The following is a 17,158-nucleotide window of genomic DNA, read 5'->3' on the forward strand; positions in this document are numbered from 1 at the left end:
TTATTGTTCAATAAATGGGAAATATATGGGCTTAGGGTGTTATTATCGAAAGCGGATTAACTTTAGTCCATGGTTTAATCCTCCGACTAAGTATGGAATGTCAAGTGTCCATATGGATATGATTTTGAATAATTTGGTATGTTCCTAAATTACCATAACATAATTATTTCATAATTATATTGTTTATTAATAATGTTATTACATTCAATTTTAATTTAATGACAGATTAAATTATTCAAAAATATATTCATATGGACACTTGGCATTCCTTACTTAGTCGGAGGATTAAACCATGGATCAAAGTTAGTCCGCTTTCGAGAATACCACCCTGAAGGGAGAGAGTAAAAAGATGATTGAAAATGGCTCATAAGTCAGGGGGAAATGAAATATAGAACCTACCATTTTCAGTTGTAAATGTCATTGCTGGTCCTTGTTCTCCTTCACCGTTGATACCATCTCGTATCGCTGCAATCTGAACAGAGTATGTTGATCCTGCTTCAAGTCCACTGACGTTATACATGACCATCTCAGCGGCACTCTCAGCAGACCTCTTCGATACGGAACGGTCCGTATTGTTCACCATGCTTGGAGGCTGTACTTCTTTAGCCAGTACGACATTGCTACCTGATCGCACGTAGATCTTGTATCCAACAATAGGTCCTTCCCCGGTATCGGAGCGAGGGTCCCATTGTCTCCAACCGATGAGTGCATGGTAGTATCCAAATTCAAGTACTTCTGGTCCACCATTATAACTTGGTAAAACTACAAAATGTAAACAAAATAAACACAGAAAAAGTGGGTAAAAGTATAGGACGAATTTATGGTAATTCAGTGGTTCCTTCCTTCCCCGTCCGCCCAGAAAATAAGAGAAAATAATAAGCAGGTAACAAAACCATTAATTATATATACTAAGAAAGCGTATAACTAGTATTTTACTATACTACCTGCAATGTATTACATGATATAAATATGGGACATGATCTTTTGAAATTAATGTATGAAATATTTGAAAAACTAATGGCCACACGTGCATTTTGGAAAATGACCCGGCTCAAAACCCGTCTACATTTCTGGATAAATCTTGAAGTACATCAAGATCCAAAACTGAAATTAAAATAAAATACAAAGCTGATCAGGAAGTATAACTATTATGCTTGGAAAGCTTTTTGTGTGTTTAATACATGGAATCGTTTTTTTTAGAATGCATAGATAATCTTAAAACATGTAGAGTACAACATTGAAACTCTCGCAAAAGACTGCAGTGGGGACTGCTTACCAAAGTAATATCTTGGAGGTAGCCTTACGAAAGCAAACTCTGAAGTATTCTCAGTTACCCCGATGAAGCAGTAAATTGGTTCTTCTGGCCCCGTATACTCGTGGATGAATGAAATATTGAGGGTTGGTCCTGATGTATCAGAGCTATTACGAGTTATCCATGTTTCCATAAAAGGCCTTCCTACAGCTGCCTTCACATAATCAGAGGGAAGATGTTGCCCTGATGACGCTGTAAAGGAACAGGAGAAGATCGCAACTCCTGGATTGGTCTTTTCCAAGCTCGTCTCAAAACGATCTAAATTTGTTGAAAGAAGACAACAGCATAATGAAACTAGTAGAACAGTTCAACAGACAGACGGAGAGGAAGAGAGAAATAGTGCAAGCGTATGACACAATTTTAAAAACTTTCAAATATATGAACTTAAGGGCAATATCCAGACTCCACTGTATAGCGAACATTCATAAACTTCTTTCAATTTGTCTAGCATGTCTTTGCCATGAATTAGTACAATTGATAGGTGATGATGAAAGGAAATGTGTTACATAATCATGAGGACTGAACTGCGTTCTTCTTCTTCCACTCGAGTACATACCTCTTTACAGAGTATTGTCGTACTATACTGGGGTGTGCAGGTAGACCACTACAGCGGGGTTCCCCCTACTCTTATACGAATAGTGCAGTGTGTTCTTAATGTGCAAAGGTAGTGACTCTTCTCTCCATTTAACGTCCAATCAAAATATATATTCTTCTGTGCTCACTGCTTGACTTATATAAGCAGCTCATAATTATTAATGAATGTGTTTTTTATATTAATAAAACTATGTACTATGGAATAATTTAATTATGTTGAATTTCCCTAATATATATCAGACACTTGACAGGAGAAAGGTATTTCTGTCAATCCTAGCTACCTGTTTGGCATTGATCCCCCATCCATCTTGGATGACAGGTGGATGACAAACAATCACCAGTCAGAAAGTTACAATCCTCAGCACCACCAGAGCAATGACATGTCTTGGAACAAGAGCTGAAACATCCTGAAACTAAACATGATAAATAAAGTACATTCTATCATTCATAAAACTAGAATTTAAATTGAAATGAATAAAAGGATATCGCATAACATTTGTGTAAAATGTGATTTAATGAGAATAAACCGATACAAATGTTCAAGTATACTTTTACAAAGCATTTTACAGGTGTTTCAAATAGCTAATCTTATTAGTAAACAAGTTTACCAACGGGTATTAAGAGCTGTTGGTTATCTCAATTCAATTCATTTATTCACTCAATATATAAAAACAGATACATAAAATGGAGTATGAACGCATATGATAAATATAAAAAAAGATGGACATAGTAAAATCAGGAGTTGGAAGCACAAGCAACATAAATTGAGTGGGGATCAGATATTTCAAGCTCTTGTGAATTTGACCCAATTGTAATTAATAAATTGTATTGAATATTTTTGCATGTACCACAACAAGAGGGAATGAATACATGTACATAAACAACTGGGTCTGGGGATGTTAATGGTGTAATATCGATGTATTTCAATAATCGTCAGAAAATATACATGGAAATGGGTTTGCTAAATTGATATATCGTTAAAATGGTAGGGACTTTCATGCGAGCATTTGTTTGTAAACTTTGTTGTATTTCAGTTTGAAATATCACTAAGAATAGTCTTACATGTCATACAGTTGGCTGGAAACTCGACAGAGTCAGAAACATATCCCAAGTCGCATCGCCCTTCAACCTCGTCACAGTATCCAGAATCTTTACGGCATGCAGTGCCATTCATGCAATTGCATATCTGTGTACAGTTGGACCCGAAGTATCCGTTCGGGCAAACAAAAGGAACTAAAATGAGAAAATATACATTTTTTTAATTAAAACAAAAATTATGATTGAAAAAACACAAGTCACTGGCAGTATAGTTAAGATAAGGACATTCCTTTAATATGTATACTTATTTATTATTTCTACTCAAGACATTTACTTTGTCATTACGTTAAAAACAAAAACAGAATGAAGGCAACTTGCATTTTTATTCCGTAAATTGTTAGTCAGATTACCGTTTAGAAAATGGTAAAGAAAATACAAAGACCATTTTGTTTTCTAGAGATGGAATGAAATTGTGGCATAGGAATATTTTACAAAAATTGGCTTTTTAAACAAAAACTAAAAGGTATTACGTTGGTAGAAATACTCAACATAAAAGTTTTGGACTTATCTCGGGTGTTTCTTTTACCAAGGAAATAATAATCAGCATTCTTATGAACGTTCATATGTCATTTTTAATTAAATTAAATGATTGTACCTTGACATGCTGAGCCAGACCATCCTTGCGAGCAATCTCCAGTACATTGTCCAGTGACGTCATCACAATCTGCTCCATCAGTGCAGTGACATTCTTGAAGACAATCAGCTCCAAACATACCATTTGCACATGCTATAGGACGAAATATTACGAGATTCGTGAATCTGTTGACATATTGTTTTAATGAATTTGCTCCCAAGAACATTTTTCATTCGCGTGTGACCTAAGCATACTTTCTGTTCAAGTAATACACATGTTGAGGAACGACCATGATTATCTCCAAAGTGTAATCCATTTTAGACAAATCCTGTGAAAGGATTTAGTATTGAACTGTGCAAATTGTTTAAAACACAACGTCATAACCATTGTTGCTTATCAGTTTCTGTTTTCTTCCAAATTTCAATCATTTATAGAAACCGTTTTAGCACTTACTTTCATTGCAGTAGATTCCTGTATATCCAGCTAAACAGGTGCATCCATAAGGATCAGGTAGACAGATCTGACTTCCAGCACACTTGTCCAGAGGCTGACCGGATCCACAATCAAACTCACAGTCCCAGCCAAACTTATGCATCCCACACGCTGCATGGAACATATATATAATTCAGAGTGTTTAATTTAGGTATAAATCACAAGTTCTAAAAGGGTCCTTTCTCCGAATTATCAATGTTTTTCTTCATGTAAGTGTAGACTTATTACTGATAAACATCGAAATCAACTGTATGTTATGTTATGATTTTAATTTTTATGAATTTTGTTTTTTCAAAATAATTATTAATTATTATTTTTATTGTTATCATCATCATCATAAGCCTTCTTCTTCCTCTTTACCTTTTCTTCTTCTTTTCTTCTTATTCCCTTTTTAATTGTTATCGTTGTTGTTATTATTAATCATAAAACGATAAGTATCTAATCGTAAAGATTCATCTTAAAGGCAAAGAATGTATAAGTTAAAGAAAAAAGGGTTTATATCTTAGTATTTTCTTTAGGGATTTCTCGATTTTACCTTGGAGGCAGTTCTTTCCAGCATGGCAAGGAGGACAGATACATGTTCCTGAGAGTTCGTGGCATACACCTCCATTATAACAACTATCACACAAACGATCGCATAACGGCGGATTCCATCTTCCGTAGGGGCACTCTGTTAATGCAATGAAACATGAACAAGTCAATTTATGTTTCTAGGACAATTACCCCTTGGTCAATAACCCCCCCCCCCCCCCCCCCAAGGAAAACCACCCCTCGAGGACAATTACCCCCCCCCCCCCCAGGACAATAACCGTCCTTGAAAAATTACCTCCTTGGACAATACCCTCCCCCGAAGACAATAACCATCTGAATATTGCCCCTTTGAAGAATCAACACCCCCCCCTTCTAGGACAAGTGCCCCCCCCCCCAAAAAAAAAAAAAATTAAAAAAAATAAAAAATAAATAAATAAAAATATATATATATATTATCAGGGTGGACTTCCTCTTCAATGAACAGGGGGTAATTTTCTGGGGGAATTGTCCTCGGAAGTGGTTGTCCTTGGTTGTCCTGGATGATTATTGTCCAAGGGGGTAAATTTCAGGGGGTAATTGTCCTAGGGTGTGATTGTCCAAGGGGGTAATTTTCAGGGATGGGTAATTGTCATAGGGTAATCATTTTCGGGGGGGGGGGGTTATTGTCCTTGGGGTAATTTTCCGGGGATGATTGTCCAGGGGGTAATCGTCCTGATACTTTTAATTATTAGTTCATTGTAAACAGTTAGAACCACACGATTAGGACATGAAGCTGTTACATGTAAAGTCTTGTAAATCCTCGATTAGGCTTAATACTGCAGAAACTGTCATTCGATTACGGAAATTAAAATTTTACATTATATTATTTACTGTCTCATCAACCAAAATATATCTGGTCGGTTTTGGTCGGTTTTTCTTGATTTGTTATATTACATTCGATTAATAGTTACAGAGCTGAAGGGAGAATTGTTCCTGTAAGTTAACACCCTTGCGAACATTATGTAATGATATATTATCGACGTGTAAAATAGAAGAAATCGAACCCTTTACGATGAGTCTTATGAAGCTGAATTGATGTTGTTCCAACGTTCCATCCTCGTAAGTCACATACACACCGGCGTCTGAGACAGATGCAGATTGGATTGTGTGTGATAGACTACCAGAACTCATTCCGATAAGTGAATTAGCCCAGTCTGCATCAGTGATTTTCCGCCATCTGATCCCGGCTTCACCAACCATCTCTGTCGTGCTCATCACACTGAGTGTGATATCATCTCCAACGTGTACTGTCTTTGTAAACCGACCATCACTGGGTTGCCATTGGCCTACGAAATGAAGAAAAAACAGATAAGAAAGGAAAAATCGACAATTCAATCTCGCATTTGAATCTTATTTTTTCTGATTCATTAATATTTCGTCATTACTCCTTTCATATTCTTTCTTTTTCTCTCCCTCTTATTCCATTAATCCTCCGTCATGTTTACATTTGCATTGACTAAAGGTTCTTAAGAAGTAAAAGTAGGTAATATTATTTCAAGATTATTAACATTGATGGTATTTTTAGGAGTGTTCGAATTTCAACTTATTCAGAACATTTCCTATTTAAAAAATATTTACAATAAGTTGAATTTGTGTTGTATATACTCATAAAACATAGGCCAATGTAATCATATATACGTACGGGTAGAAGGAAGAATGCCAAGAGGAGCAGATGTCATTCTACTGGCTGTCACCGCAGAACATTCGAAAAATCCCAAGCCATCCATAGTAGCTAGAGTCTGCCTTAACGCTAAAGATGATACAGTATCACTGTTTCCTGGAGCTGTGTAACTATCGGAATCTATAGCCTCGGTCAGACGGACAAGTCTTCTGGTGGACAATGTGAGAATCTCTTCATTCTCTGAGCCGAGTAGACAGACAAATGAAGCATTCAGCAGACCTCCTCCGTAGGGGGATGGAGTAGCTGCCATCAGACGTACAGGAAGGATCTGTCGCGGACCTATGGGAAATAATTATTTTTTCAAGTAATTGGTGTCCGCCTAGCATCTTCATTAAAGGAGAAGTAAGGGGGAATACACATAACGTTGACAAGGCAATCACTTAGCTCAAACTTCAACCTTACATTTCGTATATTATGTTGTTCTTGCTGTTCCATGCAAATCAATTTTTGCATACATATATTTGTTAACAAAGATACTTCCACTCCTAAAAATGAATGGAATAAAAATCTATGGGAAACACAATCTAAATGATATATGATACTAAATGAAGTAAAGTTTCTCTCGAGTTATCAACTGTAGATGAATAAATAATTAGGAATGTTTAATAGGCAGATTTCATATTTCCCTGTATTATCTTGAAACAACGGTAAAAGCATGGATTACGATGGGTGATATTCTGTTTAACATGGAAACCAACTATGGCTCTAAAACAGTGGCTTCAAAATATTAGAATGTCATCAATTGGAATCTTGTTTCCTTTGTGGCATTTTGAATTTAATGTAGTAAGGTGGAACGGACATCATTTGAGCATGGACTATATCATAAAGGGTACCCCTAAATATAGATAATAGATATATAAAGCAAATACTCACTCGGAGGTTTTTCACATGCGAACTTGAGGTACGATGTACATCGTAGTTTTCTCCATCCAAAATTAACCTCCTGATGAACACATCTCCCATTCTCAAATAGGGATGCATCACCATTCGACCAAGCAGGAAATCTGGAAAGGTAGATTACGTTCGGAACAGCAACGTAAACACAGTATAAATAAAAGATATATTTACTTTAAAGGGCATAATCATGAAAGGTTGAAAGGGTTATGTGAGCGTTTTGATTCGAGCTTCAGTTAAAAGGTATATTATTTAAAATGTAAACATAAATAAGTATGTCTTTCTTGCAAATCATGGCCAGGGCTTGCATTTTAGGCTCCCTGACGTATGCATTAAAAAAAACGTGGAAAGTATTAGACAAATTCATTATTTTTCGGGGGGGGGGGGGTGCTATCAATCAATTGGAAAACCCATCCTAAAAATCATGAATATCAACTTGTATCTCAGATAATCATGTTCTTAAAATTACATACCAGCTTATACTTGTGTCTGCAACATTATGATCGCAGTTTGACAAGAGTAGAGTATGTGAGATATTGCTGTGTGTGTATGAATAATACAGTTTAACACATACTCATTACTGTCGAGTTGGGTGCCATCAATCCATTTAAACGTGCCCTCTTGATTGATATCATCGAGTCCAAACCAATAAGAGTTGTCTCCAGCCATCTTCATGAGATGCATCTGGTGAATACATTGAGAGAATATATTAGAAAGAGAAAAATCACCGATGATTACTTCTAATGTGCCATTATCATGGTAGTGGGATAACTTTATCGATGTCTATATAGTATATGACATCATTGAAACTTGAACTAGTTGAAATAAGAAATAATGAAATAATTTTGTTTCCTTATAATGTGCTCATCACAACAATATAGTGCTGCTCTATAACCTTTTCCCAATTGTTTTCACATAACCTAACATAATCTCTATTTCCCTTACATTAATGTTATTGTTTCTATTTTCTATTTTTTGCACACACTATTGATAAATTATTAAAAGCCCGTAACAAATTGTATCACGTTTTATTTACACGTTCCATACTTGGAATTAAACATGTGTTATATCACCATGCGTCCTTACATTTATTTCTTCTGTTTTAGGCTGGGCAAGATCACCTCCTTGATCCTGGCAGTACTTTCTAGCAAATGAGTATGACGTCATCGAGGATTGAGAGATATAGTACAGGGTTCCATCAAGGCGACTCCACTCATTTTCAGGAACATCTACATATTGATTATAAAAAGATGATTGCCATTATTAGGTGTTCATCGTGTTTTGAGACAAAAAGACGAGATAATTACTTAAAACCATTACGTGTTATTATATAGTTTGTATTCATCATGTTCATACTAATAAAACACCTGACATTTACATTGCTATGAATGCGATGAATATCCCATTATTATGAACATTTCGCTACTTCCAAATAATGTAGGTGTCATTAATCCTGCTTTAACCGTAGTTCTCAGCGCGCAGTACATTCCATGAATAATTTATACTAAGTACCCACTTACTACACGTCGGTCGAACGTTAGTGATGTAGCAGGGATTCTTAAAGATAAACTTTAGTACTGGTAATGCGATTGCATTGTGAAAGAAAAGGTGTGGAAAGGATCAGAAACAGTTGATCATGTAGCATGTAAGTATTGGTGTGCACTGCAAGGTTCTGGAGTCATCAAAATCATAATAAATTTGACCGAGTCTTGGTAAAGTAACAAGCACTCACATAGAAAGCTATATATGGGACAACACACATGGTGTCGGGGCTAGTACTACCTTGATTTCCTTGTCTTTCTATGCTCATTACTCAGCCAGTACACATTTTCTTCCAAAATTGTTTGGCACATGTCATTTATTTGTAATCTTGAACATTCAGTGTAAGTTTCGTTTGATTCTGTGAGAATTTTTTTTTTTTTTTACCAGTACTGGAGTTTATCTTTAACCCTCTCCTTGTAGCATGTAGGATAATATGATGCATACGATTTGTGAAAGGTTGTGAAATGTGGAAAATAACTTAATAAATTCTAACTCGCTTTGCATCCTCGCACAAGTGTATTTTGTCATGATCACGTAAATTTACATGAATGAAATCGACACAAGCACTTTCGAGGGGTTGAAACTTTGAAAAAAATCTCTCTTAGATTCGCTTTTACAGTGTAATTTTCATCGAGATCTTTGCGACCTTTGCGATGATGCAAACCCCTAGTCACTGGATAGAATCATACTCTGATGACTTATCCACAAGGGTAAACAAAAACAAAAAATGCACAAGGGGGGGGGGGGGTTGGAGTTGTGTTTGCTCCAAGTCGACAACAGTGGATTAACCCTAATAAGACCGGGGTGCATTATGCCCCCCCCCCCCCTCCACGATTGTTCTGATTGTTCGGGAACGCAGATCGGGATGGCGCCCCGCCGCTCGCTGACTCGCCACAAGGGTAAACAAACAAAAAATGCACAAGGAGGGGGGGGGGGATTGAAATCGTGTTTCACTTTTACCGAATTGAACAAACAAAGCAAACCATTTTTCGTTGTAGAAACGGAAACGATCATGCATCATTGACATGTGACTTACCCTGATAGCGTTCACATATGAAGGGTAGTTTGTTATTGCATGAATCATCACCCCATCCCATGTTTGAATCATAAGGTTGTAGAAAGGCACAATCTTGATTTTCCCCGTCGTTTGGTTGACCAGACCCCCATGAAGAATACCTGTGTGTATTGCATAAAGGAGAAATTAATGAGCAAACAGACGGTTAAACGTAAGAATGGTTTTAGGGGTGCGTGTTTCTATTTGCTTTGTTTTTAGTTTTTTGGTTTAGTTTTTTGCATTTTATTTGCAGATATGCAATCTTAGTTCTGACAAGTGAAGTGTAATAACCCATGTCATATAAGTGCATTGTCATATTCTAGGCTTTTAAATATTTAATCTCTCAACAGTAGTTTTGAGCCGAAACATCTATACTAATATACTTCCTCAATCAAAAAGCAAGTTCCCCCACAATTCTTTTCAATCTTACTCGAGAAAAAAAATCATGAAATTAATGTATTCGAAAAGCAATGTATGCACTGCTGTTATACCTATATTCGGATTGCTAGTAAGAAAATTTTACTTTTGATGCGGATTAAAAATACAAAATAATATACACTTGGACATGTACAAACGATGAAAATCATTAAAAAAGTATGCACCCTCCATTGCATTACGAAAGGCAAAATGCATGGGGTTTTTAGTACTAACTACAAAAATGTCATTATCGAAACATAAGATAGCGATTAAAGTGAGATTAAGAAAGTTTTAGAAAAACAGATTTCATGAATTAATAATTATCTAGTTACAATGAAAAATTTCCATGAAATTTTCGTTATTCTTACTATTTTTATTTATTTTTTTAATATTTTTTTTTGGGGGGTCACTTATCTCGACCTACATGTATATATAATGAGACGAACATTTTACAGATTATATAATTATTAAAGGAGTAATATAAGTACTTTTGAGCTTAGCAGTCATTTCAAAGTAGAAACGACTAACTTTTCACATACAGCTAAAATTCATCGTATCTAGAGATGATTAGTTTAAACGTGTTTAACTCAACAGTTTTAAACATGTTTAAAGAAAATTTTCCCTGTGTGAACATCGTTTATACGATGTTCGGATAGATACGAAGTCGCGATTCATACGCCCCTAAATGCAGGCTGCAGATACGAAGTTCGTATCTAGAGAGCTTGACATTTTGTGTGTGAACTATTATTCATGTTTAAACGTGTTTAAACAAGATGGAGCATGCGCTTTGTTTGATATGACATGACCTTCAATGCGCAATGGCACTACTGCGCATTTTAAGAGCAGTAGTTAAACACGAAACGATTAACGATCGCACCGACATTTCTGTGTGTGAATGATGTCGTATGTACAGCTGATTAGTTTAAAGCCCTTTAAACTAATCCTGTTTATATATTTTTAGCTGTGTGTGAAAAGGCTGCAGGTTGGCATTCCATATTTATTAAACCTACTGTAAAGGTGTTCCATCGATCCATATAAATGTGCCTTCATTAGCTTGGTCAGTCAAACCAAAAAATATCTGGTCATCTGATCCCGAATATTCTTCAGAAATCCTGACATGGAGAAAATTCTGTTGGGAAGGGGAAAAATGTCACCTCATTAACTTCATTCGTTTTTCATGTTTAATAATCAGTTTTAAAAGAATTGGAAATCACAGTGTTTACATGACTGTTATATTACCTATGCTATCAACTACAAATCATCCTTTTTGGAATTGGCATTTGCTTCCGATTTCATCCCGCATTCACGAAGAACCGGTTTGTCTATTAAGTCACATACGTCATTCAATCGTGATATTACTTCATGAAATATTCTTTCCAATATTTGTATAGCTCAATAGCCATGTAAACCTCCAAGCTGTGATAGAAACTACTAATAAAACAACCAAAAATATAATATATGTTTAATGATACAACATTTCAGAAAGCTGAATGAAAAGGGGTACATATAATTGAACATACATTGATATCGTGTGATTTGATGAGTGCTAAATCAGCTCCATGATACTGACAGTAGGTCCGTGCATCTGAGAAAGACCGAGCTAGCCATGACGGAGAGTTGAAATAATCTAGACCTCCAAATGATGCTTCACTATTTTTATCAGATACTGTAATAAAGCATAATTTCTAGTAGAGAGTTTAATGTGATGAGTAAGAGTGTGATATTAACTAAATTGCGTCGGCTTTTCTCTGCCCAATTTAGGCATTCCTCAGATTCTACGGAGCCCTTTGCGGGCCTAACAGTCGATGATTAACTTTGTTTAATGTTCCAAATATGTATGAAAACAGAGGGCGATTGCATTTGTTGTCATTTCTTTAAAAAAAATTATTCATCCACAGTCTGAAGAAGAAACTATTTCGTCGGTGTAAGATTCTCCCTGGTGTAAGAATGCGCAAGATTTGAAAAAAAAAAAAAAAAAAAAAAAAAAAAAAATCATTTTTTGTTCCTGAAATAAACAATTGCAGTGGTATCTTGTGTAGTAGGAGAAAATTGCCAAGTTCTAAATAAGCCAGACATCCCATGGTGGTGTTTGAAAATGGAGAATGCATGTTTTGTTTAAATAACAATAACGGATTTCATTTAGGAAGTGGCGCAATATCCGAAATATCTGAAAATCATTTTAAATTCAGCTTGTACGAATAGAAACATGCTCCAGCGACGATTGCTTTGCAATCGATTTCTTAACCTAAACGAAGTCCAAACTTCAGCCATTTATCCTTAGGCTAACCCCGACCTTAACCCCTACCAACATGATCTAAAGACAATGCGTTTGATATAAATCCCGGAGCTACTGTCGCCAGAACACAATTCACGTTGGATCATCAGATTTCGAACCTGGTGTACGCTCACAAATGTACGGTAGAGATGAAGTACCCACGTCATACCATGAAGCGCCATTACGTACACCAAGACAACCCCAGGAGTTAGCATTACTGGGTTCCGTGGCTCTATACCAATCATTATACCTAGGAGGAAAAACGGTTCATAAATCAAGTTCATATTGTGACCATTGTCATAATTATTATGATTATTAACAATAATAATGATTATATATCATTATAATTAGTAGTACATGTAGTAGTAGTAGCAGTAGTAGGAGTAATAGTAATAGTATTGTTATTAGTATTATTATCATCATCTTCTTCATTATCATTATCATTATCATTATCTTCATCATCATAATTGTTCGTGTAATATTGATAATAATCATGGAGGTTCGGATATACATCATTAAACTGAACTCGAATTTAAATCTGTATTCACATTAACCTCATTCCCCCCCCCCCCCCCTCCCCCTCGATATGCTACAGAAATACTGGAAGTATGTATTATGCCACATTATAGAGCAGAAATCTGGTCGTAACGTCATTATCTTGTAACGCTGAGCCGAGCTTTTTATATTCCGTCTTCTTGATATTCATCTGAAACATAGATATTTCAAAGTATGCTGATAAAGTGTATAATATTTTAAAGAACATTGGATACATTTCAAAAATATATATTTCGCGGAAAATTGTAACTACAGATTAAATATAGAAAGGCATAGGCGTTCATCAACATGTATTTTTTTTCTTCTCTTGACTGATCTTGACAGAACAAACACATGAAGAACATACTGGATTGCAGTATCATCCAGCCAGTAGAAAGTTCCCCTGCCACTTCTCCGAAGCCCGAACAAGAAACAAAAATATTCATCACTACATGTAGAATCTAACGTAGGTAGAAGCGCTTTGAGGAATGTCTGTTAGCAAAATGGAGAAGAAAACAATCATAATAAATGTATAATTTATTCACAAATTTAGTCAGAATGAAAAACCTTGCGTTAGCTGAGATTATTCCTTCTCTTTCGCTTCTCTCTCTTTTATGTGAATGGCACTTTGTCTTTTAATATATATTTTAAATTTGTCGTATCTTGGATATTGCGACATAATGTTTGAATTTAATTGAATATTTATGTTATTATTTCGTCTTTCATTCTAATTAATAGACGATCAAACCTAAATAGCAAGCTAATTTTAAATTCAGCGAAATCCGTTTCATACAAGAGCTTTACAAGAGGCTCGCAAGAAATTATTGATGAAATAATCTTTCACTGGAAACAAATATGTAAAATATGAAATTACCTCTAATATATACAGATAAATTCTGAGCAAAATATACATATTTTGTTGGGAATACTAATTTTCTATTTAAAACTTTTAAGGGGTGTACAGCCGTTCAAAGATAGTATGACCGTTTTTGTTTTGTTTCTTCTAGTTTTGATTTAATTGCATAGCAATATATTTACTTTCATTCGTTTCTGCCGCGTAATTTAGTAAAGCATTGCGTTAATCATGATTATTTGATACACAATAGCCAATTTACGAATAAAACAAATCACTTCAAATGTCATTGCAACCAATCAAGTCCACTATCAACCCCCCCCCCCTTCCCCCGCGAACCACTTGAAAGAGACAACAGACGTAATTTCCTGAGACTATGGTCAGTGGAATCTGGTTCGGCGTTATTTGCGGTGACTAGAGTGGGGTCTCTCCATCGGGGGCGTACAGATTAAAGTTCTATGTACAGGTGTACATGTATAGTTTGCCCTGTAGCGTATATTTTAGTTTTCTTAATTATCTTAATCATCTTGACTGTGTGAATACTGTATAAAATGTGTCACTAAACTTACGTTGACTTCGGCTGTCTTGATGATAGCCAAATCACCGCCATAACTTTGACATGTTTCCCTGGCAGCACTTGGCGTTGCTTGAGGTGTGAACTTGATGAGATACTGAGATTCACCGAACTCTTGCCATCTACGGTCATCGTCTGTAATTTATATAACATTAAATAAACATTACGCTATATTGAAAATGGAAGACAGCTACTGAACTATTACAAACTGAAATATTGGATGGGCTAAACAAATACAAAGTGTCAAAGAGTATATATTACCCGTTTACAAGTATAACGATGCAAGCATTTTACAGCACTCGGCATTCTATTAATGCACAGTACAGATCATTAAAAGGCAATTATCCAACCCGTGTAATAAGTTCATTTGTACGAAAGCACACACAAAAAGATAAACGAAATGGTGACAGTTTGAAATTAATCTGACCAATAATAAGAGAATTATGAATGTTTGAAAAGTGAGATCTCTAAATAAGTGCGAATCTCAAACGGGCAATTTAGCCCTTGGATTGTGACGTAGACACGGACAACTCTATCGTTTGTCATGTACAAAAAAGATCAATACATTTTGTTTGAATGGTTTCTGCTTCCTTCCTTTGGGGTACTACTGAACATTTAAGTCATGTTGTGTGTTGGAACAAATGTAAGGTTTTCCGCCTCTACTTCACAGAAACATTACCGATTCATCCAATTTGAAGAGGCCATACCTAAAGTATTTCATTCCACCTTTGAAAAATTCATAATTTTCTCAAATTTTTGTCCGATGTTTTTCCAACTTTTACCAGTCTGCTACTCTGCTTTTCGAGCTTTCTTCTAGTCTATAGTAGTTTGATATGAAGGTTGGACTGCCTTTAATACATCAAGGACTTCAAGGCAACACGTATTTCTAACAGGTAGACTGTATGATATTACACATTTCTTTGTGCTGTGATTCCAGCTAACATTGTGTGAGAGAATGATATTTTACTTTTTGTGAATTTTTCTCGAAATATTGTCGAAATCCACGAACAAGTGGTACAATATTTTGCGGAAATGGCCGTAAAATTCCACCACAATAAGCTGAGATAGCACGCACTCTCTTTCATGATCTCAGGAATGTATATACAAATCCGGTAAGACTATATTAGAGTGTTGTCTTTATCAAATTCAGTCATATTCATACAAACTTTTTAGAGATCGTCTCGGACATCGTTGTAGACATAGACGATCTCCTCAATATACATCGACCACTCTTTAATTATATTCTACATGGAATTGTGTTGTCATACGTCTGGAAATCATCCAGCAAACCATAATTATGTTTTGCTGGAATTCATATCTTTTCAAATATATGTCACCATTTTAAACAAAATGATATGAAATATATATTTGTAAATTGCATCGAATAACTAATCGAATAATCATACAAACAAGAACATTATAATTGACGAATGAAAATGATTGGGAATTTTGGGATACCTCCTCCTTCCCCTCCAGAGAGCATGATAAATGTTCGTATAGCATGAACATGATGAATTATTGGAATAACATATGGACCAACAAATTCTAGCCTTCAAGAACATCATTTTTGTTGAATCTTTTTTTGTTTTGTTTTTTTCGATATATTATTTGATATATTGTTTTCCTATTTGCTATGCTTTTCTTTATATATATATATATATATATATATATATATATATATATATATATGTATGAATGTTTTTGAATGCTTTTTTATATAATTGTGTGTTTGATGTTAATTTGCATTTTAAGTCTTTGGACTTTTTGACAAGTCTTGAATAAAACCTAACTTGAATTGAATTGAAAAAGAAATGATATCGCGGAATGTTTTTACTTGACATTACCCATTATTGTTCAGAAATCAACATTCACTTCAGTAAATTTGTTACGACTATAAGCTTGGTAAATTATGTAAATTGTACATAATGATTAAGGTAAACGATTTGATTCTTCGTTCGGCTCTTATCATTTATAATTAAAGTTGTATGGTTACGGAAATGACAGCTCATCTAGAGCTGGAAGATCCTCTCGAAATAGTTTATTAAAAAGGAAAATGCGTTTGATCGTTATTTGATATCAAAACGCCTCTCTGGTATAACTGTTTTGATATCACTTAATGATTATGAATTAAATTCAAACACCGTAGATAAAAAAAACTGGGCCAAAAAAGGGTAAACGAAATTCGGTCGTAAACAATTTGTATCATTATGTACCTTCTCTTCGGAATAATTTACCATTTAATTTGAGAATCATAACTTCCTTACAGACCTTCAAACCCATGCTGAAATCTTATCTTTTGTAACAATACCTGTACTATGACACTCATCCAAACTCTCTCATTCTTTCTATTTTTCTTGTGCGCCTCGGAACAGAATTTTCCAGATAGACTTCGCTATATAAATGCCTTTTATTATTGTTATTATTAATCATGTTATTTTACACGCTCCTTCAGAACTAGACTAAACATTTTGAGAACGCAAACTGACTTGAAACACCTACCGATAGGTATTTGGCAGATATGTTGTCTATTTGATGTGCATGTTATTCGGTTCCATAGTCCATTCATCGAGCTACTTCCAGAAGACCTCATTACAGCACAGTAAGGTTTGTCTCTGTTGTATAAATTAGGATCCCAGTTGGCATACCTTTAAAGTGAGTAATTTATATATATCAAATAGAATTAAACAAACAAAA

General features: G+C 35.1%; 2 protein-coding genes across 2 annotated transcripts; both read right to left on the reverse strand.

The window, feature by feature from the left end:
- Window positions 1-364: 364 nt before the first annotated feature.
- LOC105446055 lies at window positions 365-11,350 on the reverse strand. The gene is made up of 13 exons (XM_030996717.1): window positions 11,239-11,350; window positions 9,794-9,933; window positions 8,302-8,444; window positions 7,790-7,899; window positions 7,195-7,325; window positions 6,283-6,600; window positions 5,645-5,926; window positions 4,606-4,740; window positions 4,032-4,181; window positions 2,969-3,139; window positions 2,188-2,319; window positions 1,277-1,570; window positions 365-762 (listed from the first exon to the last, which is right to left on the reverse strand). The coding sequence occupies exons 2-13, from the start codon at window positions 9,852-9,854 to the stop codon at window positions 365-367; spliced, it is 2,325 nt and encodes a 774-aa protein (XP_030852577.1). The 5' UTR covers window positions 9,855-9,933; window positions 11,239-11,350.
- A 1,751-nt stretch (window positions 11,351-13,101) lies between these two features.
- LOC115928466 lies at window positions 13,102-17,097 on the reverse strand. Its single transcript, XM_030995677.1, has 3 exons — window positions 16,964-17,097; window positions 14,460-14,599; window positions 13,102-13,529 (listed from the first exon to the last, which is right to left on the reverse strand). Exons 1-3 carry the CDS (start codon window positions 17,052-17,054, stop codon window positions 13,308-13,310), a joined length of 453 nt encoding a protein of 150 aa, XP_030851537.1. The 5' UTR covers window positions 17,055-17,097; the 3' UTR covers window positions 13,102-13,307.
- Window positions 17,098-17,158: the final 61 nt, after the last annotated feature.

This window comes from Strongylocentrotus purpuratus, unplaced genomic scaffold, assembly GCF_000002235.5.
Source record: "Strongylocentrotus purpuratus isolate Spur 01 unplaced genomic scaffold, Spur_5.0 spur5_scaffold_3, whole genome shotgun sequence".
NCBI classification, from domain to species: domain Eukaryota; kingdom Metazoa; phylum Echinodermata; class Echinoidea; order Camarodonta; family Strongylocentrotidae; genus Strongylocentrotus; species Strongylocentrotus purpuratus.